The 27241-nt window shown below is 40.6% G+C and overlaps 1 protein-coding gene across 2 annotated transcripts in view; it reads right to left on the reverse strand.

The window, feature by feature from the left end:
- Positions 1-27241, reverse strand: part of znf236 (zinc finger protein 236) — a 56565-nt gene that overhangs the window by 13310 nt on the left and 16014 nt on the right. The window contains exons 7-27 of one of the 2 annotated variants that reach the window (XM_030393125.1): positions 24729-24851; positions 23664-23837; positions 22926-23103; positions 22306-22578; positions 21186-21389; positions 20865-20997; positions 19108-19368; positions 18740-18972; positions 17727-17828; positions 15107-15249; positions 13892-13995; positions 10330-10481; positions 9545-9721; positions 8941-9247; positions 7932-8035; positions 6399-6842; positions 4315-4460; positions 2322-2553; positions 2058-2231; positions 422-580; positions 35-55 (exon numbers count right to left, since the gene is read on the reverse strand). In XM_030393125.1, the coding sequence (XP_030248985.1) occupies positions 35-55; positions 422-580; positions 2058-2231; positions 2322-2553; positions 4315-4460; positions 6399-6842; positions 7932-8035; positions 8941-9247; positions 9545-9721; positions 10330-10481; positions 13892-13995; positions 15107-15249; positions 17727-17828; positions 18740-18972; positions 19108-19368; positions 20865-20997; positions 21186-21389; positions 22306-22578; positions 22926-23103; positions 23664-23837; positions 24729-24851 (3844 nt within the window). The remainder of the gene's footprint in view (positions 1-34; positions 56-421; positions 581-2057; positions 2232-2321; positions 2554-4314; positions 4461-6398; positions 6843-7931; positions 8036-8940; positions 9248-9544; positions 9722-10329; positions 10482-13891; positions 13996-15106; positions 15250-17726; positions 17829-18739; positions 18973-19107; positions 19369-20864; positions 20998-21185; positions 21390-22305; positions 22579-22925; positions 23104-23663; positions 23838-24728; positions 24852-27241) is intronic. The other variant, XM_030393126.1, reaches the window with a different exon arrangement.

A 27241-nucleotide genomic window follows, 5' to 3' on the forward strand; every position in this document is an offset into this window, starting at 1 on the left:
TCAACAAATAAGGAAGAGAGATGTAGTTTCTTACTGTCACAAATCGATTGCATGGCTGGCAGTGATTGCAAAGAAAGGGACAGAGAAAAACAGTTTAGATGAAAAGGTGTTAAAAATGTAAGCTTGTGCAGTGACACTAGTAGCCTGTTATTCATACTGTCACCAGCACCTCATGCAGCCTACTTTTGTTGCCAAACTGTGTAAGTAAAACTGTCCTGCCAGTTTGGATCTTGCTTAAGCCTTCCAGCTAACTATATCAATAATGAGATCCCTACAGAGGAAGCAATGTTTGGTTCAATTTTCATTAAAAAATCAAACTTACCAAATGAATGTTCCCTGTCCTACCCTCTGTGAGACACAATAGCTGCTTCAGCTGCTTAAGACACCTAGACACAACAGATACATCTATACCAGTCCTGACCTGTCATTCCAGTGTTGGCGGGGCTCTGAGGTAGGAGGTGGTCATTGGTGATGGTGAGGGTTGCGCTGGTGGGCTGGCTGCCGAGGGGTGACGCCAGCCTGATGCTGCCGTTCATCTCAGCAACATTGGGGTTGCTGTGCTGGGCGAGCAGATCCTGACCTGGAGAAGTAGGGAAAAGCACATTTTAGTTTAGGATACAAGAAAATTCATTCATTTACCACATTCATTCACATGTTTAAAATGCTGTTATTTTCTATAATCAGGGTGGGTTAAGAATGTAGAATATTTTGGCCCATTTGAGGAAGAAACCTAAAATATGTACTGAACATCTCCCGGGGATGATGAGATTGGAACCATTGCACTGGGATCTGCACTGACTATAGGCGAACTCTGGTCACTTTTTGTCCACTGCCTCTGGTTAAAGAGAAAGCCAAGAGACTATCTTGCCATGGATTCACACCTGCTGCGACACGCATCAGTACTAATCAATAGTCAAACAACCATCTTAGAATGTTTCATTTGATCTCATCTACATCCCTGTGAAGGTTTTAACTGCATCAAAACAAACGTGGAAAAACAGGTTCAACGTACATCAGAGGGGGGCAACCCCCTTATTTCCACCCCCTTTGCTTAGATCACTGTACATTTCTTCTTGACTGTATCTTGCACAATTGTGATGGTATCACGCTGACAAAACCAATCCACAGACAGACAGACCGAACCAGACTTCAAAAGTACACAAAACTTCTGTGTTAGCTACCTCTACAATAAGTCTCTGCGGAACCACCGATTTGCCCAGATGACACACACACACACACACACAAGGTAAAACATTAACCTGCCGAGACTGTAGTGACTTTGAATCAATAACTTGTTTGGAATGAATACTGTCTGTGCAGTGCCAAAAGAAAGAGAGAAAGAACGTCTAGGGTTATTATCACAACACAAAATCCATCAGAGTGCGGAGTAAATGAAAGTCCAGGTCGTTCTCAGAGGAAATACATCGTACTGCTCTGTCGTGTAGGCAGGGAATGATTCATCTTGACTCGAGGGGGCTCAGAAAAAATCACAGAGCCGCAAATGTCCACTACACTGCTGATACAACCTACAGTACATCCCCAGGGGTAGGCGGCTTTGGGTTGGAGTTGATGGACTTAAAAAAAATAATAAGGTTTGTGAAGACGGTGAAACTCTCTTACCCTCTGACAGACTGACACACTCAGACTTTTAATCTTTTTTTTTTGATGTGGCTTCGAAATGAAAGAAAAGGCTGAGAGTTGTTATTGCACCTTTTTTTTCAGCCTGCTAAAAACAGAAGGAATCGATAAACGTGCAACAGATCTTTGAGGGGGGTTTCATTTCATGTTTTGTTATTGACAGTCTGCGTAAAGACACGTTAAGGCAGTGGACTCAAACTGATCCAGTAAAGGGCCGCTGTGGCTGCAGGTTTTCATTCCGACCAAGCAAGAACACACCTGACTCGACTTATTCAATCAACTGAATTGTCTTCACACAGTTGATTTGTTGGATCAGGGTCAGTTGATCGAATAAGTCGGATCAGTTTGAGACCACTGCATTAAGGTGTATAGAGTATGTAGCTACGTTCTTTTTTTTTTTTGATGGAAGGGCTCCATACCTGATATGGTGAGGGTGATCTCCTGAGGGTTTCCTGCTGCTCCGCCGGAACAAGACGCCGAGGCGAGGGCTTGAGTCAGGCTGGGGTTGTTGATGGTCAGTGTGATTTCCTGACCGCTGGTGCCTCCAGCTATCAACCCAGAGCTGCCCATAACATGGCTTAGATCCTGAGAACCTGCAGAATCAGAATCAGCACGGATCGGTTATTCAGCTCATGACAGAGAATGTCCAGAAGTCAATTTTCTCAGCTCAGGCCGTAACACACCTGTGGCGTCCTGTTCAGAGAGGCCGGCCATTGTGACCTGAGCAGGTGTGATGGTGGAGGGCTGCAGGGCCAGGCTGGTAAGTGGGTGGATGACGACATTGGCCGACACCGTGGGGTCGTTGGTGGACATGAGCTGGCTGCCAGAGTGGGAGACGAGGCCAGTGTCGACGCTCAGGGGTTGAGAGAGGAGGCCGCCCTGCTGTAATGTCTGCTGGAGGAGGGCGGGGTCGATCTGCAAGAGAACGTACGACTTCAGGCGAAAGAGGAAGGGTGATATCGAGGTGGAGAAGGCGAGGGACACTTGAAAACTTAAATATGAAATGCCAGATTCATTTCAAGAATTCAGGTGGAAATATGTAATATAATGCTTGAACTACATAGTGTTCAATTTTCAGTTGATTATATGTCAAAATGTCACAACTTTTTTAGAATCACGGCTGTATATAAGGTTTCTGAAGACAATGAAGACGTGACAAAACATCCTTTTGGTTATTACTTATCAGGAGTTTTGATGATGGATATAACTAACAACACTATATGAACACATTTCCATCTTGAATATCAGTTAACTGTAAACAAACTTAATTGATTCAAGCACCAGTGAGCAGACCAGAGTCGTCAAAAACAAAGTTTCTTTTATCACTTTTACAGTTGACTGAACAAAACTCATAATGAGCTCAGTTGAGTCTTGTTCTCTCTCGGAGTGCAGGATTCCTCCTCCGCCAGACTGCTCATTTGGTTTATTGCATATACGCCGTCTAGTCACATTATGACAAAAACACCCAATCTGCCGTTGTATAGCTCCAGAATGCCATGCACGAACCACCATTAGCAAAGAGGGTGTCAGTGTGACGATGGAGCTGCAGTAAAAAGCACAGCTCATAATAAGGTTGTTGAAATCCTCCTAATCACATCATTACTGTACATTTAGTGCCTACATTTGCACACAAAAACATTTATCCCTTTGACACAAAGAAATCTCCTCAGTACCAGTCAATTTAATAAGGATGGTTTTCTACTTGAAGTTGTGTTCATGGAGTGTTACTTCTAAGTGCTGAATCGTAGGCAACTGGACTTCAGTTTCTTGAAGACGTTTCATCTTTCATCCGAGAGGTTTCTCCACTTCTAACTAACTGATGGGGGGGGGGTTGCAGGCTTTTAAACTGTCTGTGGGATTGTTCTTCCAGAGTGGTTAAGGACAAGTGTGAGCTCTGAGTTTTAGAGTCATTAGGGCCACTTGTGGGTTGTTGACCCAACAGGCCTTCGTGTGGGTTTCTCAGGCTAGGTGAGCGCAGGTGTGAATAGCTGTTAGGCTGCCTGGGGAGAGAGCTCAGCACAGCATTGTAGGTGGGTGATAAGTAATATCGTAGGCCAGCTCCTCTGTTCAAAGACGGCCGTTCCAGTTTGACACTGATGGATTCTAATACTCCTCTTTCAAATCATCTGTCTTCTCTGGCCAAGATGTTGTCCTCAAAGGAATGATTATTCTCCTTCAGATGTAAGTTCATGGAGTGTGCAAGTACAACACATCTTATTAAGAACTACATAAAACAAACAAACAAACAAACATTTTAGCATAAACTAATCTGTAATTGAGTGATACGGTTTGGATGAAATGATGGACGCCCCAGCAACAATTATGAAGCTGACTCATTCAGTTGTCTTCTGCTCAATTAAACAATGACAATGAGGGCATAAGAAGACATACAGCCATGTTATTAAAGGGCTGCATTTAAAAGAGCACTTAGCACTTGCAAATGAAAACAAACTGCAACCAGATATTTGGTTAATTAAAGACCAACATAACCATCATTTAGCAAGATGTCAGACTGTTAATGTTGTCAAACCTTTGTGATTTATAAATTCTGTCTTTATACATATTCTACACATGAAGTCGCACATGAACATTCAATCAACCATTTTACAACCTTTCTTTTAAACTAAGTGCACGTATTTTGGGAATGGTGAGCTAAACAGTGAGGCGTTTTTTAACCTGTAGTGTGATGTTGTTGATGTTGCTGGTGTCGATGCCAGAGATCTGGACGTTGGGGCACACCAGGTTGGCAGGCGTCAACTGCAGGTGGATGCCGTCCAGGGTGGTGAGTCCATCGGGTAGAGACACTGTCAGGTCTCCTGCAGCTGCAGCACACACACATATAGACAAACTTAGATATTTTTCCCAGTTTGCTATTAATATGCAACTCATTTTCTGCTAATTTTAAGACTAATTAACCATGAAGGCAGCAGAGGTACAGAGCTTTCCAGCATCAACATTTTGGAAGTTATAAATAACATATGCTTCTTCTCAGTCAGCTGTTGAGAAATGAATTGACTAGCAAGAGGGCTGCACAAGTAATCAAAAGATTATCGAAATAACAACATGGCCAAGTGCAATATTCAAACCGCACTAAGCTGCAATTTTCTGATAAAAGTAAAATGTGTGACAAAACAGCATTATAATTTAGTACTGCGGTGCTGCGGAGATTCTGTGGCCTAAAATCCTGATCTCCAGATGTAAGAAAAACATGTTTATATGATACAGAATCCAACCAATGTCACACCACTATGATTCTGATAATAATTCAAAAATAAATAAATAAATCCAAGATATCTTTGTAATACCAAACTTAAAGGACCATTGAGGCAGATACGTCATTAGATCGCATGTCAAATGCAAGATGTAAAGGCATGACATACAGTCCATTACACCCACTGCTACACTTCTGAGCTACCAAAATGTGCTGCATGTTTCCAGTGCAAAGAAACCCCTGGAGTAAGGGCACTGAATGTCTCATAATCAAGCACCTCCTGGAGACTGAGAGACAACAGAGGTAATCTGAGAATGTATTCAATATTGGGTGATGAAAGTGGAGAGGCTTTTGGGAGAAATCTGCTTGCAATGAACTATGGGATTTCTCTCAAAAATGCAGAAAGCAGAGGGAGTAAGAAGGAAAGCAGCGAGTGGAAAACATTGTTGGCCACCTCCCATAGTTTAATGCTCAAGGAGCCGTGTGGGAAAAGTAATTTCATGGCTGCCACACTTCAGTCCACATATTTAACCTATATAAATGGCAGTGTTTGGGAGAAAGGATATGCATAGCTCTGTATTATGACATCACAGCTGCTGTGTACAATCCTTAATAGCATTAACACAGCAACATACACCTATTCCAATACATTTTTATTTATTAATTCTGTTCGTTTAAAATTAGAAACTGCAGATAGAATTTCTTTAGCCCAAACATGAAAAAAAAGAGCCGATCTGACCATAAAACCAGCTTCACACACAGCCTACGACTCACCTGCACTGAATGTCACAGTAACTCATCAAAGGCTTAGTTGTGAATAGAAACCATAATCTTGAATTCGGAAAATTCTCTTTTCAAGTCAAGCCCATCTTTTCCTTTACCAATGTTATCGCAATCGAGGGGCAATTTAATCCAAATTTCACAAGTCTCACAGCAAAACCTTCAATGCTCAGCCGTTGAAATGTGAAAGCCTGTTACAGAGGCTTGAGAGAAATACCCCTCTGTGATAACTAGGTGTTTTATCTGAATCCAAAATGCAGCTAAGCTGAGTACAAACAATGTAAGTGAATGTTTGGAGGCTCTATAAAGGATCTTCTGTACCATCATGAAAAACAGATTTCTTTCTGGCTTGTGGTGATAAAGCACCTTCCGCCTACCAGCATGAGCCTCATCAGACACTGTGATAAAATGTATTTCTTCTTGAGATTGAGCGCTGGCTGATATTGTAAAGGATGACCCCACAGCATTTTAGTTATACTCACAAACACTGGTGCATTAATCATCACGCTGACAGTACAATCAAAGCGAAATGTCAACAAAATGTTTGCTGGTAACGCATACCATCTCACAGTGAGTCTTTTGATAGAATTTACAGCCTGCGTTTTACTGTCTCAGGTCATTTCCTCCTCCAAAAATGATGCCTGCAGACCGCGGTGGACTGCTGATTGCCTTCTTGCAGAGCTGCTCTACAGTACACCACTCCAAGTTAAATATGCTAATTTTCCTCTGTGTGTGTGTGTGTGTGTGTGGACCCATCCGCAATCCCTACCTGACATGGAGGCAGGAAGGATGGCCTGTCCCACCAGCCCCGGTTGCAGTAGATTCTGATCAAACTGCCCTGCCAGGACTTGGTTGGCTGGGAGGTAAATGTTGGGGTCAGAGGTGGGCATTTGGAGCAGACCCACAGAATGAAGAGCCTCCGAAGTTGCCGTTTGCTGCCCATGGCCCGTTGCCACGGCCTGCCCAGCCCCAGGGTCCTGACCCTGACTGGCCTGACCAATGGACGACGCAGACCGTTTGGATTTGTGTCTGTCGCTGCTTGGCCGGAGGTGGCACTGGATGTGGGTTTTGCGGTGGCCTGAAGTTCTGAAGCGGAGCTCACAGAAGGGACATTTGAAAGGCTTGGAGCCGGTGTGGAGGCGCATGTGCACCTTTAAGCTGCCCTTTGTGGAGAAGGAGGTGTTGCACATGTGACAGCTGAACAGTTTCTGACCTGCAAAGACGAGGAGACACCAGTCATGTTTAGCTGACTGCACCTTGACAACTTGTCTCTTTGCAGTCAAAATAACGCAAGTCTTGAGACAGCCCCATTTTATCTACTTCACTTTTTCTTCCTGAACAACAATAGTTACCAAGAATACAATACAACATATTCCCATTTAAGAAATAGTTAAACATTTTGGGAGATGATTGCTTTTCTGCCAGGAGCTAAAAGCCAAGATTGATACAAATCTCCTATCTACATGATACACATGGAGCTGGTTATCTTCTCAGCAAAAACCCTGTGAATGTGAAAACAGCTAAAAAGTATAATTAGACATCTACCAGCACCTCTGAAGCTCTCTTATCAATATCTTAATTATCTGATCTGTACGAAATGTGGTTTTACATGTGGCTGCACAATTTCTGGGCCAGACTCAATCTTCCTGGAGTCTGATGCAAACCCACATAAAACTACAGCGTGTTCATTTTTACACTGTTTTCTATACAGATTAAAGACGCAAGCAGTATGAGCACAACCGCCACACCTAATGAAGACTTTCTTCTTTCTTTCTAGCATGTAAAATTTAATTCTAAAACAAGTGAAAGAAAGAAAACATATTTTTAACATTTCTTTTTGGTTATGTAGGTTAAATAGAGGCACCAGTACTACAAATTAGACTGTTTTATAACCAGTATATAGTTCTTTGTAGTACCTTTAAACAAACAAGTCATCACATGTTCATTAGTCAGCTTTAGAAGTGTTAAAAAGTTAATTTTGTTGTCTATGGATCAAGCTAGGTTAACCATTTCATCCTGTTTCTAGTCTTTAAGCCAAGCTAAGCTTATTAGCTGCTGGTAATAACTTTATAGTTACCATACAATCATTAGGGTGGTTTCAATTGTCATTTTGTGTGTATTTTCAAAATGCTAAATATATGTTTCTATTATGTTCTCTGACCTTTGCAGAGCCTGTATCAAAAACGTAACCAAATATGACAATGTTCGACAAATTCCAAAACTTACAGGAACACTGTAGAGTAAAATTAGAACACCTACAACCTCAGCATCAAGAAACAATTTCTTGCAATAAAACTCCAACCTGTATGTGTCTTCACATGACAGTCCAGGGTAGATTTCACTGTGAAGCTCTTCCCGCATTCATCACACTTGTAAGGCCTCTCTCCTGTATGGATCCGAATGTGCCTGACATTGAAGCAGATGGACACAGAGCACAAAGACAAATGTGGGATTCATGGTTGGAACAAAGAGAGCGAGTAAATAATGGAAACGCAACATTCGGCCTTGCCAGTGTTTACTTGTTACTACCCATGAGCACTCTTCCATCTCACGCCTTTAGCTCCCGTTGCTGTTATGCGAGCTTTCCAAGAACGTGCACTTTGACTTTAAATACGAGCATTTAAATAATACATGTGGCTCAATGTTGTGACAATGAATTGCTTAGGAGAGAAAAACAAATCAAAGCTCAGTTCATAGAAGTGGTTGGAACAGGTCCAATAACATAGACCAGCTGCTGAAGAGTGTATTTATTTCTACCACATAAACAATCCGTATCCCAAAGCAAAGTGTTTTCCCATTCTTTCAGTCATTTTCAAAATGTTCTAAAAAGATAATTGTGAGCTTTGCACTTTTTTATCTCCAAATAGGAAAGCTGGCAAATCGTTGTAGTTTCTGCACACCTGGGTGTGCTTGCCCTAGGTGGAGCAGTTTAACGGCACGATTGTGACAACAGCGTGTTGTGCTTTTGCTTGTTGCATACCATTACCCACATTAGATGTTTTGCAATGAGACATTTTTATCAACTGCTTTTTACACAACAGTGCTCATTAGATTAGTTTTCACGTATTTGTGGGATTAACTGCTCAAGTTACAGTTATAATCGTTAATACTGATCAGAAGGTGTTGTTATTATAAGTTAACATGAGCCCCACATACACTGAATGTCCACAATTATTGCAATAAGTTGCAAAATACTGGAATTTTTCTTAAAGCAATCGTAAAGCAATGTGTTTGATACATGGAGTGTTTTCATTGTATCTGAACTTGTTGCAGACATGTTGCACCTAACAGACTATACATATGATATTTACCTGACAAGGTCACTGGGCTTCTTGAAGCTCTTGGGGCAGAAACTGCAGCAGTTGGCAAACTTGGGTTCTGTTTCCAGTTCCACGGCCTTGTCTTTGATCTCGCTGATTCGATCCCTCTCAGCCGCCGACTGGGCGAGGATCCGCTCCGACACAGAGGCCTCCTCGCCGGGATCCTTCGCCAGCTCGGCCGCCTGCTCCTCAGTGAAAGTGATGATTTCCAAGCCCCTCCTCTTTGAATTCTTTTGCTCCCCGTCTTCATCCTCATCCTCCTCCTCTTCCTCGATGTCTTGACTATCCAGACCTATAACTGTAAGACATGGGGCTTGTTACCACTGTGCACCTCATGCTAGGCAGCTCAAGCTAAGGCGAAGATGTGTTTGAAATGAAACACTTTCAACTTGAATCTTACGCCAGCAGCAGGAATTCTGCTGGGAAGTTACATCAGATTTTCAGTGCAGAAATAACTTCAAGCCTTCTGTTCATTTTTTCAAAAAACACAAAAAGAAATTTTTGGCATGTACATTAACCTTTACCCTCTCCCCTCATTCATTTCATTTTCTTTTACATGTAATGAAACATCCCACAGGCATCTCTGCATCCTTACTATGCTGCTCCACGGCATGCTCCTTCTTCATATGCTTTTTACACAGCAGGCTGGTCCTGAAGCTCTCGTCACACATGGAGCACTTGAAAGACTTGATGTGAATTATCATGTGGCGGTTCAAGCTGCCGTTGGTGGTAAATGAGGCGTCGCAAACACTGCACTTGAAGGGTTTCACTCCTGTCGATGAGAGATGAGAGATGAGAGATTACATTTTAAACTCTTTAATGAAAAAAGTTAACTTAACAACTTCCAAACCCCAAAATATAAAACTAGTTTGTATTTGTTTGACTTTCTGTATTTTTTCTCATTTACCATATTTCCTAAGTGCTAAAAGTCCATATTTAATGTTTAACTTTAATTACATTTTTTTCAATCCTGTCCTCATTAAATCCCTTAAAAACAAAGACTTCTTGTAACAGGTTTTTAAGATATTTTTACACTTTAACCCTTAACTTGAATTTTGTTTTCATTATGGGTATGTATATTATATAACCATGGGTATTTTTCTTATTTCTACATTTTGATGTATCTTGAATTGCACAGTGATGGTGTAGTGGTGCCTCCAAGTTTCATGTAAAACTTTGTAATTTGTGTGAATGAAATGCCTGACCTGCTTCAGGAGATGAGGTCATAGTTTTTGTCATGCTTTACTGACTACACTGATTCCAATTTAAATGTTACATATAAAATAATTTTTGCAAGCGTTAAAGGCTTCATCCCTCAAATCGAATCAAATGAGGACAATATTTGGAGAGTTCTCAGCACCCGGTACAAAGCGAGCTCACCTGTATGCGTGTTGAGGTGGGACTTCAGCACTCCGGCTGATACAAACGCTCGTCCGCAGAGATGACATCTGAATGGTTTCTCCCCAGTGTGGGAGCGCACGTGCTGCTTCAGGTGGCTTGACTTTTTGAAGCCCTTATTACACCAACTGCACCTGTCAAGGAAAAAGAAAGAGCCCGTTGTTGTTGTTGTTGTCGTTTACTGTACCACTCCCAAGATGGCAAATTTGACCTGAACAGGTAACTAGTATGCATAGTCACTTTACACATTAGTCTGATGATGGGCATGATTTACATCTAATGGAGATGAAAGGTTGAATACATTGTCAAATGGAATGAGGCAACGTTCTGCGCACGCTTTCCGCCTTCTTTGCAGATCATTTTTAATCTGAACTTTCTCGCTCTATGAGTATGTTTCCTTTATACTATTTGAGCAAATGTGATGTGAGTTAATGTCACTTTTAGAGCACCACTCAGCAAAGATGATAAGCCATTTGCTGACAGCCAAGTGTCCACAGTCCCCAAAGCAGCTGGTAGATGAAATGAAGTTTCTGTTTGTTATTTGTCACACTGACATGTTTGTAATACTATTAATTAAGCTGTGCACAGGAAGTAAGGGAATATAAATGCAACTTTTCGATTGAGTAGAAAACATAATTAATATGGATTTAAAAGTAAACCATTGACTACATTATCATATGTTCGGTTGAAGCTTCAGTTGTCGTGTCCCGGACTCAGTCTCCCCTTAGTGAGTAATACATTCTAATCTGAACTTGTCTGTGTGTATACACCAATCAGCTACAACACTGAAACCACTGACAGGTGAAGTGAACACAATTGATCATTCTGTTAAATGCAATGTTTTCCACAAAAAAAAATTCAGACCCTGTATCCATGTGGAGCCACTCGAACAAGGCATCAACAGAGTATTCCCCTGATCCCAATCTGATTGATTATCTTGAGACATGCCGAAAAAAAGTCTGGTCCATGGAGTGACTGAGGCGATTCATGTGCTGGTTAAGAACCAGTGCCTACTCTGGATTCAGTTCTTTGCATTTTGACAGCAAAAGAACTGGCTCCCTGCCAGAGGACTAGTTCCAGGGCAGCCCCAGGACGTTGCTAGTCTAGAACAAAGAACTGTTCATGTCAGGTGCGGGGGACAGGGTTATTGTGACCAAGAACCAACTAAAAGCGCAGAGCTAGTGTAGCTTGTTGTGACTTATTCATCAAAGAATAAACAAAAAATGTTCACTATGGATGCCAATTCCAAGCAAAAGTTGCCCGAGGACTGGTTCTGTTTGAATGCAGAGTAGGCAAGGAAAGCCAGGAGCAACACTTCTAAAGAGTTGGGGGGGTTACTGCCCTGTTTCCAGGAGGGAATTAACATGGTCTGGTGGGTGGTTGGCGTCAAGTTGGATCCATATAAATGCCAGGACCCAAAGTTCCCCAGCAAAACATGTGATTGTAAGGAGATGTTATTCACTTATCCTTTAAGTAATATTGTGGCTTATAGGTGCAGGTTTTTCATTCCTGTTCACAGTAAAGCTTCATTGAAAACGTTTCTGCTGGCTAAAAAAAACATCAGTTTCGACCATCCGACTTGACTAGACCTGAATAAATATCAACCCAATGTCAGGGAAGAAAATACCACATGTTAGAATAGTTTCTCGATGTTCCTCTCCAAGGTTGCCTCTTGTCAAAGCAGTAGAACACAAGGCTGATGTGGTGGTGGTTTATTTAGTTAATTCTCATCAAATCCCCCGAATGAATTAAAATAAACTCATAAAAACATGAATGCTTTCCCTCTCTGTCCACACTGTTTCAACCTTTCAGTAAAGTTTGCTATGTGTTAAAAAGTGTTTGGTAGGTCAGACATATCGATGTCGAATTCAATGATGCAAAAAGGAAATCAAATGGTATTTGAGCCATGTCCCCGGGACACATTCATGTATAAAGAATTCATAAATAATTCATATAAAAATATAAAAATACGTTTTTGGGATTAAAGATGCTGATAAAAGATAAAGTTATTAAAGGCTGCCATTGTAAATGCAGTAAACAATGTATTTTATCAGTGTTCAATGTTTATCTGCTTTGTGCCCTGGAAAACATTTATTTGGAGATCATAAAGCACAAAAACACAATACAAACACTGCAATGGGGAAAAAGTAAAAGCCTGACAAACAAGAAAATGACTCTGTCCCCTGGTGAACCTTTGAGAACAGAGTTTCTATGGGTCAACTAATAGAAAAAAACACAGTATAAAGTAAACCTTGTTAAGTACTTATGCATACTGGTCCAAGTCTCAGTATTTGGTCCTGTTCAGATGTGCAATGCCACTCTAATTCATGTTGATCAACAACCAAGTAAGAGACTGGATGGATGGATGGATGGATGGATGGATGGATGGATGGATGGATGGATGGATGGATGGATGGATGGATGGATGGATGGATGGATGGATGGATGGATGGATGGATGATGGATGGATGGATGGATGGATAGATAGATAGATAGATAGATAGATAGATAGATAGATAGATTTTGACCAGAAAATGTTGAACCAAGGGAAAAGGCAAAAAGGGGACCAGTAGAAGATAATGCCCAGACTTGGAGAGCCTGTCGGACAGAAAATGGGGGCTTTACCGACCGCAGCTCAGGGCCTGAGTGCTGCAGTGCAATCAGGTGTAAATGCCAAAATGAATGGATAAGAGTCACTCCCGAGTTACCGAGAGTTTGCCAAACTTCTCTCAAAAGTACTCAGAGAGCGCAAACAAAAAGATTTTTGTGATGGATGGGATAAACATTGTACTCTCTGGCATTTACTTTTCATTGTTTAATACAATTCTTGCTGTGACATGTGGTATTAGCAGCATGATGATTGGCGAGAACTGAGAGGGACATCGAGCAGAGTGCAAACAGAAGCAGAATAGGCAAAGATTCACTTTTCAGTACGAATTGCTCAGCCAAGGCAACAGGAGCAGTTATGAAAAAGTCACTGAAGGGCCTTAAATGGCACAGCCGAATGCTGGACCACTACCATCTTGGCCTCCTCCTTCTCTGCCCACTCAACATGGAACAGCTACAGCAGGAACTGAAGCTGTCCAGCATGAATCCCCTCTGGGATTTCAAACTGGTTTTATGAAATCTGGAGAGAGTGTCTGTGGGGGTTTGCTTTTGCAAATGAAATTTAAAATCTGACCATTACTTTGAACTTTTGCACTTGTCACTTTCACGATTTGTGTTCTATTTTGTCTCTCCATTGGCTGTGCTGTTAGTCTGTAACACATTTCCCATCTTCACCAGGTCTCTATGAAAATGAAAGCTTGTATTTTAATAAGATTACCTGTCAAAATAAAGGGTAAACAAAAATACATGAATAAATGATCTATTCTAAACATAGATTACATAGACAGCAGAAATGACCTTAGAGAAATACAGGTGAGCAATAAGAGCAGATGAAGACTTGAAGCTGGAATTACCACTACTGGTGCTGTGATAAAGGGTTGGAATTTAAAATCAGAAGAGGTGGGAGCACGTTGAAATAAGTAAGTCAGATTAAAACCTGTAGGCTCTCTTGCTGTTGTCCTCGCTGTCATCCTGGTAGTCCTGTGTTTCAGTGGTCAGCTGAAGCTCACCCTGACTGCTCTGCTGAAGAAGTCCATTTGTCTGGATAAAAAAAGACAAAAAAACACACTCACTTTACAGTTTTTCTCAATTGTTTACATACAAAAATTGGTACTTGAGACACAATGACCACAACATGTAACTCATGCACCAACCCCCTGAACCAATTCTGCTAAACTACAAGCACAATTCCTGCTTTACACTCAAATTGCAGTTCGAAAACACACTTTTTTCAAAACACTACACACAATTCTCTGCATTTGGCACAATTTTCATAAAGAAAATCTCTTGTTTTCACAAGGAACACACTGTCATTCATAATTCTAAAGTTATTTGCCCTACTATGCGTACTGACTCATCACATGGGCAAACACCTGGACACCCTACACAACACACTCATTCCACCAGAGCAGCTTAGGTATGTCGTCATTTGGGACAACGTAAGTTTCCACTGGGCTGCTCTGGTTCATAACTGGTTCACTGTCCACCAACGCTTTATAGTTGTTTATCTCCCTCTATATTCTCCATTCCTCAATTTTTTCTGCCTGGAGATGGAAAGTGTACGACCGAAATCCACAAAGGCGTATATAGCAGTTGGTGCTATATAAAAAAGGCCTAAGTCATTATGATGAATGGAGAAGAAGTGTTTTCCATTCATTATAGTGTTTTACATTGAGCACATCAGTGTTCAACTGGTTCTTATAAATGTCTATTCATATGATGGTTTGTGTGTGTCATTTGAAAACATTGTTTTGAATGTAAAGTTTCATTTTGCAGGAGAATTGAGGGGTTTCGCCCATTGTGTGTGTGTTTATTGATTTTTGTGTAGAATTCTGAGAGCATGAGGCATGCTTTCAGAAAATGTGTGTTAACAATCGAGAAAAACTGTAATACATACTGTACACGTACAAATACATTATAAGTATCAAGTGCCTTTGGTCTAATTCAGATATGTCTTGGGAAATGTTCTAATTCACTTAAGTTAATTAAATGAGAAGTTGATAAAGCCTTAAAGCCTTAAAAAATCTTAAAAATCATTACGAACCACAAGTCTGGACAATGTTTTTTTCAAATGTGCTATCTAAATCTGAGATTTAAAGGCCGGATGAATGTAGCTAGTGGATAAAGACACTCCTTGAGGCCAGTAACTCACCACTTCAGCACTAGAAACATGGAGCAGATTTGGCGGATGATAGCTGGAAGACAGGGCCTGAGACTCCAGGGTGCTGGAATCCTGAAGCTGCTGGACAGTGGAGAACTGGGGCTGATTGTAGCTCGAGTCAGTGATGGTGAAACCTGAGGGGAGTCAAAGGAGAGAAATCAGTCTCTAAAGTTAATAATCCCATTTAAAGGAACTATCATCGGCTAACTGCAATATTGGCTCTTCAAGGAATTAACACAATACATTGGCTGTTTGATTTTCTATTGAATAATCACTCAATAGTTTATGACTAATGAACTTTGTAATTATACATACACCATAGAGATACTATAGTGCAAGTGCAGTTTTGTAAGAAATAGAAGAGTTTGGAGTAAAAGTGCTTACCAAAAGTAAACCTGAAGATTGCCTGATGCAACAGCATTTAATAACAAGTGTGGATCTCAAGTCAGCACAAATGTAAATTAAATCTATGTAACACAATTTCATGAAATCTCGATGTGTGTTGTCTTTTTCCAAATTCTGCACGACATTGCAAAGTAACAGACCAAGGGTGGATGCCATTTATAGATTTTCAATGATTGAACTTTGAGCAAAACAAATCAATCACTAATATTGCTGAAACCTGACACGAAATTCTTTAAAACCAAATACAGGCTCAGGGATTACAGCCTGCAGCAGAAATGTGATAGATGATGTATCGCCCTGAGTTTGTTATTGTAAGCCATCTGTGCGTACTCCATCCAAAACCCCTCAAAAACACTAGACAAGGAATTTTGCTCAAAGTGCTCATATGTAATTAATAAATGCATTGAAAGAAAGTGATGAGCATTTAACTCTGTTAACTGCTATCAATGTATTTATTTGTCATTTGCTGATGATAGTATGTAGCACTGATGCTACATTAAACAGTGACTAGTTATCAGATGGAGTGTGTATGAACAAAAGATAATTACTGTTGTTTTTTTTGGTTGTGTATTGTAACAGTGTGCAAAATGATGAGGAGAGCAAGCTTGGCCTATGAAATTGATCTGTCAGAAAATGTTAAAACTGCATTTAAAAAGGAACAATATCATTGGTTATTCTCAGGAAGTCAAGTCTTCAAGTCAGTAAAAACCCTCAATGTTTGCTATGGAGTTTTGTGGCCAGTGTGATACCTGCCTGTTTCCTGAGGCGCAGATTGAGTTTTCAAGGGAAAAAAATGTAAAGTTTTATAATGACCTTAGTCAATATTAAAGGTTTTGTTTAATATTTACTGCCTTTTTATTGGTCTATCACTTATGGTCTGCTTTTTTTATCAATTGCTTTTTTTTTTTTTTTAACTATATAAAGATGTTGTTTCTTGTGTTTTTATTTATTTAGTGAGCAGGTGGGCTCTGAGCTTCACTAATGTACTCTTGGAACATATGTTGGCATGTGTGTAAGTGTTATACTGTACTATTGACTTCAGCTGCCTTTGACTTATAGAGAATGAAAAAATGAGCGGTCAAAAAAGTAATCTAATTTATGGGTTGAAAATAATACAACTGTTCTTTGAAATTCTGTTCTACTATTCAGTCTACATTAAACTGAAAGGCTGTTTTCCATGCAGTTTAAATTCAGAAATGTGTATTCAACCAATAACCATAGATTTCCAACTTGGTTCTTCAAAGGTTTTTCAAATTGGACAAAAGACAATTAACTGCTGAATAAAGCAAAAGGAGAAAGCCCAAAAGTTCAAAGCTCCTTCTTGTGATTTTTAGCAATCTGCGATGCTCATTATTTATCCATGTGGCATTTTACGTGCCTGTCCTTTGCTGCACACCCACTACTGTATGTGAACCTCAAATGAGGCACAGTGCAATCACCTGTGTACTTTGAGCTGTGGCAATTTACCAAATGACAATCTGAGATTAATGAGAGGGCTGTTTTGAGAGACAAATAACAAAACAACAGAGTTTCCGACATAAAACCCCAGAAATCAATGTCATGACCTATGTCAATCACAACTACATTATTTATTGGAGGGGAATACTGTGTCCCCATGCCCAGGCACATGAACCTTTTGTGCGCTTGAAAATTTAATGACACTCCAGGCCATACTGCCCTAAAATGATGAAATTCCAGGTCTGTTCTTGACAGATAGAGAGGTTACAGTGTCTTCTGATGGAACAGAACAGGTAGATCTGCCTGACAGATGTTTGCTGCCCTGCAGCCGCTGCCCAAAGTCCAATATTCTGCTTCCACAGCATCAAGGCTGCCAACAATTGTCAGTTGGCATCGTGGCAACTTGGTGGGACTCAACCATATGCTTGACAGAACTACACTTGATTAAGATTTATACAATGGAGAGGTTGAGAATGGAGAGAGATTGTAAGACACGTTCACAGATGGTACGTGTAATATGGACAAATTAACTGTTCAGTTTGTGGTGGGACTTGTAGAGTCTGGCTTTTTCTAACAACCAACAACTTCTTTCTTAGTCGACAGACTGCTGAAGCTGAAAGAAAGTTTATTCTACCATTAATGTTTTTGTTCAATCAATTTATTTTTATGACAGTCTAAAGGGAGAAATTCCATTGTTAACTTACTTATAATGGTGATAAAACTGTTGGTGTTTGTTGTGTGTTTGTACCTTGCGTTAGAGCCTGCTGGTCGAAGGCAGGCTGAGGGAGTGCTGGTGTCTCAAACTGCCCCATATTCTGAGGCAAGGCATGTTGGGTAGTCACATATGAGTCTGTCCCCATAGAGAAAAAGATGCACAGTAAGGTTAGTCTGATACTCACAAAGACAAAGACTGACAAAGTCTTGTTATTATTTTTGTCTTCATGTTTGTTGTTCACACACTGTGAATCTTCAGGTCACCAATCAACACAAATAGCATCTCACGTGTGGAAATAATAGGTCTAAATAATTACATCAGCTACACATGGTTCATTATTGCGAGTCATGCGAACTGTGACAACTGACAATTGGTTCATAATAATGATAATTAATGCAAAAATAAAAGAGAAACAAATTGGGGTTATACTGTGTCTAGCTCACTGCTGCAGGGGTTGCTTTGGGGAACAAGACAAAAACAATATGAACTCATATCCATCTTTAAATGTTAACAATGAAAGTCCTTTGCATGCAGCATAAATGTCAGTCTATACACTATTAAAATGTTATCAAATATACATAGTTGAGGTCAAGGGGGCTGGATTTGACCTCGGGACATGCATTTTGAGACTGAGGCAGTTTGGTGTTTCAGGAGAGTCCATATAAAATAGCTACAAAAAGTAAACTGAAAAACAGCACATTATTGGCCTTAACTGGATCATTATCATGTTTTTTCTAAAATCTTGGATAAAAATATGTGTTCTGAGGTTTAAATGTGAACCATTTATTAAAATTTCAAGTGACAACTAAGTGATTTCAAGAATAATGTCATTTTTACAACAAATTACAGCAAGACTTGTTATGCCATGCATGTCTTTGTGGTTACGTTGTGTCTCTCTGCAGACATTTGATTGTCCTTCCAACAAACATTTAAGCCATGTCATGCAGTCATGCTGTCATCAAGGATCCTTAAGTCTGTACCCTGTGGTCCTTCTGCTAACCCATCAATGATGTGCAACCACTGGCAACACCACTGTCCCTGCTTACCTTCTCCTTGGACAAGAGGTTGGTCAGTCAGGGGTGCGTCCAATGTCACTTGCTGACTTCCATTCACCACCTCTGACTGGCCCAGTCCCAGCATGCTTTGCTGGTCTGCCGAGGAAGCAGGCGGTTGCTGGAGGGAATCTCCCTCTATTTCCACCTGCATGTCGTGGGCCACTGTGCCTCCACCTAAGGGGTCGTCTGTTGACTGGGGCTGCAGCTGCTGTGCCAGTTCATACCTGGTATGGCAGAACAACAAATGCACAACCTTAAAATAATGATTGAAGCACATTTGTGTTTTTAGATTTAAAACTATGTGTTTTTCAGATTTAAAACCACTTGTGTGATACAATAACCACGACAAAAGCCCAAACCTGTGTGTCTTCATGTGCTTCCTGCAGTTTGGTGATGACTTGAAGGTTTTCTGGCAGTAGGGGCACATGTAAGGTCGGAGGTCGCTGTGGGTTGTCATGTGGCGTCGCAGGCTACCGCTGGTAGTGAACGTGGTGTCGCACATCAGGCACTTGTAAGCCTTCAGGCCGGAGTGGGTCCTAATGTGAGCCTTGAGGACTCCTGAGGAGGCAAAACCTCTGCTGCACTGCACACACTTGAAGGGCCTTTCTCCTGTGTGAGACCTGGGGTGATGAAATGATGGCACAACTGAGTTGTTTTGGCATAAAACTGTAGTCTCAAAAATGATTCCAATATGAGTCGAGGCTGACAGCTCTAATTGAAGTGATGTGGTCATATTTATAATGGAAACATCCTTCCGAGTTTTTTTTTATGTTTGTTGCTGTCCAAGGTTCATCATTGAATTAAAAGGGAGCTGTCAGAAGTCACAGTTACTGGTCCTGTTTGATCCTGCCACCAAAGAAGACAAATAGAGGGATGGGACTGTCTCTAGTCACTGCAAGGATGACAGCACCCGTATTTAGATTTAACTCGCAATACTGAAATGAAGACAAGAGTCTGTCACAATTCGAAGGCTAGACAGGTTAACATCAAACACAGATCAAAACGATTTAGTGTTAAGCTACTGATTATTCTTAATTCTGTTTGACTCTTTATGCATTTTTGAATGCAGGCAAACTACTGGCACTTTATGGTATTAAAACAAAGTTAATGGGGCAATAATGGGGATAGGTTTATTATTAGGTTGATTTGACGATTTTTCGTTTGATGGGAAATTGGAGGTGTTCCTGCCTTCTATCTACCTGTTTACTACTCATCTCTTTTTTTCACACCCTCTCTTGGCTTTCATCAATTTCAAAACCTCACCTCCCGTGGTACTCTAACACACCAAATTGATCAGCTTTGAAAATATGTCTTCTCCTGTTCTCCCTTTGAGTTTTGACCGTCTGTTGACGAGCTCAATTCTTAAGCTAAAGTAAACATACTAAGCTGAACACTATTCTCTGTAGTTCCCTGAAATTATTTGAAAGATTCGAAGAACCATTTAGAGAGTCGGGAGATCTGCTGCTCTGCTCTCTTGAACACTTCATTAATCTCCCAGTGGTACAGGGGAATCCATTCTCTGTTAGATACCACCGGAAAGGGACACTGTAATGATAAGTGAATAGTCAGTGAAGCGGTATGGTTCATTCTCTGGGAAAGAAATATAAATCATTGGCATCGGGGACACTTCCATCAAAGTATTTTCAGTCAAGTTCCCTTGGAACACATACGAAGTTAGTGCAGCAGGATCTGTTTTGTTTTACCACTGCAGACAGTACTCGGGTGGTTTTGAAAAGCAGGGTGTTGGGGCAACCTCTTTCACTTTTACAGAAGTTGGTGAATATCAACAGAGACTGGACATAAAACTATCCCTTCTAATGTGTAACGGACAGAACCACATTCATTGGTGGAGATGTAGAGTAAAGCTGAATACTTCAAAAGGTTTAACATATAAAAAAGAAAGAAGAGGCCATAATTTCCTTAAAATGCTCTATATTTTGATATCTGAACAGTTTCTGTAGCTCAAAATTCATAGGAGGAGAAGCCAAATGAAAAACGCGCCGAAGGCAGAATAATAAAGGAGAAGAACAATAGTGTGAATGCCTACAGCAATGTATGAATTATCAGCAGATTATCAAAAAATATTTAAATAGTTATACAGGTGATATAGCGTTACCTGACATGCTGTTTCAGATGGCTCGATTTCTTGTAGGCCTTGCTACAGAACTGGCACTTGTATGGCCGGTCATTGCCCACCACCTCCAGGTACTGTTGGAAAGCCAAGCGAGGGTTCTGGGATGGTATGAGACCTGTTGAGCAACATGTGAACAAGCGACAGGTGAACTTTCATGTGAAAAGACATTTCAATTTGTGCAAAAAAAACACACTCACACGAAGAAACGTCAACAAGAAAGCAACTTAAGGATACATTCCAACAATACAATTGTGAACACAGATGCAGCATTGCCCATATGTGCCTGTGAACACATGCTCTTACCAAAGTCCGTGATGAGGATGGGTTCCTGCAGGGGGATGTCAGGCAGAGGTAGGTTACTCTTGGACACTTTGGCCTTGTTAGTTTTTCGAGGGAACTTGTGCTTCTTCTGCTGTAAGCTTTTGAAGTGAGAAGCAATGTGTGTTTTCCTGTGGCCTGATGTGCGAAAGATCTTGTCACAGTGAGGGCAGGGGAAAGGACGGGCACCTGGGTAAAGTGGGGAAAAAATTGCACTTTTGGAGAATTAGTATTTAGAGAATTAGACTGAATCTGACAAATGAACAAAGTAAAAGGAAGCAAAACAAAAGCTAAAAAACATACAAAAAATAAATCAGAATCGACTGCCCCTTAGCCTATCTAAATAAAAAAAAATATGAAACTCACACATAAACCAAAAAGCAAGCTCATATCATTTTATTTAATTTTTTCTACAAAAGGTTACAAAGCCTTTCAAGTAGCAGGGGACAATATATATTTTTTCTATAAAATCTAAATAACAGCACAAGGAAAAGTGACAAAGATAAGAAAGTGTATGAGCACATAGCAGCCGAGAGAATATTCATCAAAAAGACTCATCTCAGAGCTAACACATAACCAGAGCTAAAGTACACACCTAACATAAACAGTGCCATTACATAGCAATTAGAGAGACAACACTAATGCACATTGCACAGATGCACATATTAATCAAATTGTTACACAGTTTTTTTTTATTTACACAAATGCTGACATTTCATGTCCAGGAGAGGATTTCTTTAAGGAAATCACTCTAAGAGCATAAACAAAATGATTGCAAACACATGAATACCAATCAGGGCCCTATCTGTAGCAGCATATTTACACAGGTCCAGCTCTAGTAATCCGTCGTATAATTTATAATAACATATAGCTGAATACTAAATGGTAGAGGCTGCCAGTAAAAACTGAAAACATTAGGTTGGCAGTTCATATACGTCACCTGAAACTTATGCAAATACTGATTATGTTGGCATACAGAATCCTGTTCAACATGTGCATGATGCGACATGAGAAATAAGCCAATAAAGTGAAATAAGTGCGTTTAAATGTTGATTTTACTTTGGTTTTAAATGTAACCGTTTCATGAAATGGTCCTGCTTCTCACCTGTATGCAGACGCATGTGTACTTTCATGCTGCCAGAAGTGGAGAAGCACTTCAAACAGCACTGACACTCAAAGGCCTTGATACCCGTGTGCGTTTTCATGTGTGCTGTGAGGGTGCTCTTGACAGCAAAAGCTCTGAAGCACTGTTTGCACTTGAAAGGCTTCTCGTGAGTGTGGATGCGGATGTGGCGGACGAGGTCGCTGGGTTTCTTGAACTCCTTGGAGCAGTATGGGCAGCCATGCCAGCGGACGCCGTTCTCCTCCCTGATGGAGCCTGGAAAGGAAGGCAGAGTGACGCAGCTGTGGTGTTTCTATCAGCTGATGGCTTCGTGCTGTGACTAAAGGGTGTTTTCACAAAATTAATCTACCGTTGCAAATAATTTATTGTAGGTTTTAAAATGACAGATATCCTTATTTACTTTGAACAGCAGCAACTGAACGGATAGATATATTATGGACACATATAAGACAAGAATGTATTTTTAAAGTTGCTGATATTATGTACATTACATTTACTTAGTGAACAATTGAACTAATTAAGTTATTATCTGAAGTTTTCTTTGTGATTAACTGCATAATCCTTTCTGCATCATAGTTTACATTCTGTGATATTACTCCTACCTGGCATTTGTATAGGTTTCTTGAAAATGCTCCTTTTCTTCTCCCTGACTGGTTTGTCAGGACCTTGTACTTTCTTGCTCTCTACAGCAGCGCCCTCAGTGGTCTGGTTCTGTGTCTCTCTGGACGTGGCGTCACCCTGTGGCTGGACCACACTCAGCCCGCTGTTCTCCAGGGCTTGCTACAGAAAGAGAGGAGTAAACGCCACAGCTTAAAAAGCCTTCATGTAAATTATGTTTTCTCAGTTATTAAATAACAATTAGCCTAATCACTAAGGGCTTGTTATTATCATAGATTCAACAATTTGAAGTATGGCTTGTGAAAATGTGGCAAATGTTGATAAAAGTTGTCCAAAAAAATAAAAGGAAGCTGTGGTCCAAAGCTCAGTATTAATCACATTGTTTTGCGCTGGAGAGCAGATGCTCTATTCAACTCTCCAGCAGTATTTATCTATAAAGCTTCCTGGTTCCAAAATCATTATCATTCTGTTTGGGTCATGTTTCCACCACTGTGAAAAATCCTGCCACTAAATCAGCAAAGGAAAGCAAATCATTCAGGTTAAAACAAAAATGATTTCAGAGACTTTTGACTAAGTTTAAGCTAAAATATCTTTCTTTTTATCCATTTCTGTGTCAAGTAAGGTTTAAAGACTGTGAATCCCTATCAGTCTGTGGGACTGTGGATACCACTGTGTTTTATCCATCATCTAATTCATTTAGTGGGGGAATATCCTTCGCTCACCTGCAGGATGTCCTGGTTGATTGCAGTTTCCATGGTGATCGCTGGCTCTGGTGGCTGGGGCTGAGGTGTCTCCCCACTGACCTGTTCAGACAGTTCTAAAAGTTGCTGGATGACGTCTGTGACTCCCTCGCCGCCCTCCGACCCTCCAGGGGCCTGACCTGTCGTCTCCGTCTCCTGAGGGAGAAGAAGAGGGGCAATGTACCGGGGAGACAGGCAGTAATTTGAGAATGAACTTGTTTTTATTAGGGGCTCTCTGGGACATTGACTTAGCAGAGCACTGGGCAGTAAGTAACGTTGATGTATCATGCATCATGCCAACAATGAGAATTAAATCAATACACACAGTAGCTATGGTTAAATCCGCACGTAGATTTCGTCTGTGGATACGAGGCATGTAGCATTTTAACATGACTACACTGTAATGAATAATTACTAATTAATCACCTACTGATTACCAAATAATGTTGTCAGATTGTTATCATTGTTGTAAACAATAGAGGCCATCACTGAGAAGATTAAAAGGCTTCATGCTGCATTGTAGACTGTCTGCCGGGTCAAAATTGTTTGATTTAGGGCAGGGTAGAAATTGATTAGCAATTAACAACTTCTCCATGTGAATGCTGGTAAACATCTGAAAAAGTAGCAGTGAATGTAAATAAATACTGGGAGACAGAGGATCTGTCACAATGGATGAAATATATTAAGAGTAAAGAATTCAGTGATTATTTTTAATTTGAATGAAATATAATGAGATGAAACTAGATGCCTCCTGTGTATTTGCAACTGGCCTAAAGAATACCCATGGTATGATGCATCTGTCCCTGCTTCTAAGATTAAGCACGTGAATAGTATTGTTTTTGTCTCCCTTTTTGCATGAGAGATAGTGGCTTGTCACTTAACACAGGAAAAAGAAAGCTTCATCAGACAGGGGAAAATTAAAAGTCAACCAAGTAAGACATGTTGAGTCTTTCTTTCAATCCACAGACAGAAAGACTCAAAGAAGATGCTGGGCAGATGAGGCATAACAACGTTTTGCGTCATGTTTTCTGTGTCCTGTTGTCTTACCTGAGTGCCGGAGGGCACTTCAATCACAGAGATGTGCATCTTGCTGATGTGGGCATTCAGACTGCCAAGCTTCTTGAATGCACAGCTGCAGTCCATGCATGGAAACAGTGGCACACCTTTCACCTGTAAGAGAACAGAAACAAGTACAAGATGTTATCCCTGGCTTCTACAGTATGTGTATGTCAAAGCTCACATCTTTTAAAAATATATACATTTCAGAGAAAAATGTAAGATGATCATCAGAAAGTGGGAAATACTGTCATGACTCTGGATTTATGTCTCTGTATTCATGTTGCTGTGTGTCTTGTGTCTCAATGTTTTGATTTTCCATGTCCTCTTGTGTCATGTGTCCTTTAAGTTCTCCTGTGTATTTTCCTAGTTGCAGTCTGTCTCCCTCTGTCTGTCAGTGTTTTGCCCTCGTGCTCCTCCCTCTCGTCACCTCACCTGGGCTCCTCCCTCCTCTCTCCTCACCTGTTCCTTGTATGGTCATTAGTCTGTATATTTAGTCTGTGAATTCCCTGCACTCCTTGTCCGTTCATTGTCTCTGCCAGCGTCCGTTCATGTCTCTGTCTGCCTCTGTCCACGTTCCCGCCTGTTTCCAGTCTCTTTGTGGTATGTTTTGGTTTAGAGTTTTTCATGTTTGATTTGTACTTTGCCTCTTTCTTTGCACTTTGTTGAACTGTTTTATTTTGCTACTTTGGGTTTTTTCTTCAGCTTTAGTTTTATTGAAGCTCGCCTTTTGTTCCCCTCACTGCTGCCTCTTGTCCTCTGATTATCTGCGTTTGGGTCCAACTCCTATATCTCCATAGTTTTCCCCTTTTTACCCCGGCCTGACAAATACTAAATGAACAGAAACCATCATGTTGAAGTTGCAAATACTGGATAAACTTCACTGCATGCTGGTTAGTGGCCATGACATGAAGATTGTTCTATAGATGTCTGATGATGTTTGCAAAGAAATAAAGGTTACATTAATTAATTTGCCTTCTGTCCTTGTATATTGTTTATAAATTGGCCAGTCAAATGCATTTTGCTCAAACTGCTGAAGAATGTGCATATTCAATTAAAGGTATGAATTATGAGTGCTTACACCCCTCATAGTAATTTACTATCTATAATAATGTACAGTATGTAAGAGTTAGGAACTGTTCTCTTGTGAATATCACCTGGCTCTTGATTTATCATGCTATGGTGTAAACAACATAAAATAGGCAGGACACATAATTTGAACCAGCCACCATCAGCAGTCATTATGGCTGGTAGATTTGTTTCACTCAACAGCGAAAAAACATCTGCGGTAATCTACGCACTGACGTATACAATCCTTCTTAAATTATCATTTTACCGTACGTCAGTCTTTGATGTTAGTTTCATTAGTGTAAATTACAGTCAATTTGATCAACACAAGCAATGTTGAATAGAAAACTGTCTTGACTGAGTTGGTTGAATTCTGGGAGGCAAATGCAAACCAGAGCAGGTGTGGGCCCAACTGAAGTTGGGTTTGGAGAGTCCTAGGAATTGAGCAAGGATCGGTAAGACCCTGAAGTAAGGAAGCAGTAAAAAATAGTTTGAAATCTGAACCACTGAGAAGACATCAAAAACTTACACTAGAACTACCACGTCACAGTTGTATTCTTCTGCTAACCAGCAAAGCAGCTGTTCCTGAGCTGTGGAGCTGAATAACGAACACAACATTTTCTGTAGAATACCACAATGTCAAAGTGTCTGTTTTAAGGGAAATGACTGTATGAATCCTTGAGCAATGCCCAAAATGGGTTTTGTGAGGTCACAGTGAACTTGACCTCTGGCAGCCAAGTTCTAATCAGTTCTGGATCAATCCTGGATTGACGGACGGACAAATGGACATGAAAACATTATGTCTGAACTGATGACACCAGTGGTGGTGAAGCAAAAAAAAAAAAAAATTTAATAAGGAAAAAAAAGGAGTGGAGAAATGTTAGAACCATAACAAAAAATCCACAAAGTGTGACTGTTGAGTGTGCACCGAAGTAAAAGCTTTAGGGAAGCTGATTGCTTTTCTGAGAGGGTCAAATCACCTCAGTGAACAGGGATCGCTTAAAGGAAGTGGAGAGTTTGAGATGAAAGGTGGCTGAACCTCGGAGTTACCAGAAAGGATGCAGTGTGTGGCCACAGCTCCACTAAGATGTTATCGAGTCACGATGATAGGTATGTGGCAGCTGGGTTAAGGATGAGGACATATAGGAAATATGGCTGGACACAGGAGAAATATCATTTTTCTCTCTGGGCCAACAGTGTGTTTTCACCTGAGTGGTAATCATTAAGTGGGAGCCAAGGAAAGAATGGAGAGAGGTGAAATGGATGTCATGTATAGGGGGTGGTGAAGAGAGTGAAGACAGAGCTGGCGACAGTGACAAAAAAACAGGGCAGAAATCAGGTCTAGGAGAAAGAAAAGGTAGAAGACTATTGGAAATTGTTCATATAGGGAGGGAGAAGACCTCAGAGGTCAAGTTCTGAGTGAGGCTGTAATATAT

The sequence above is a fragment of the Sparus aurata genome, chromosome 17, assembly GCF_900880675.1.
Source record: "Sparus aurata chromosome 17, fSpaAur1.1, whole genome shotgun sequence".
NCBI lineage: Eukaryota > Metazoa > Chordata > Actinopteri > Spariformes > Sparidae > Sparus > Sparus aurata.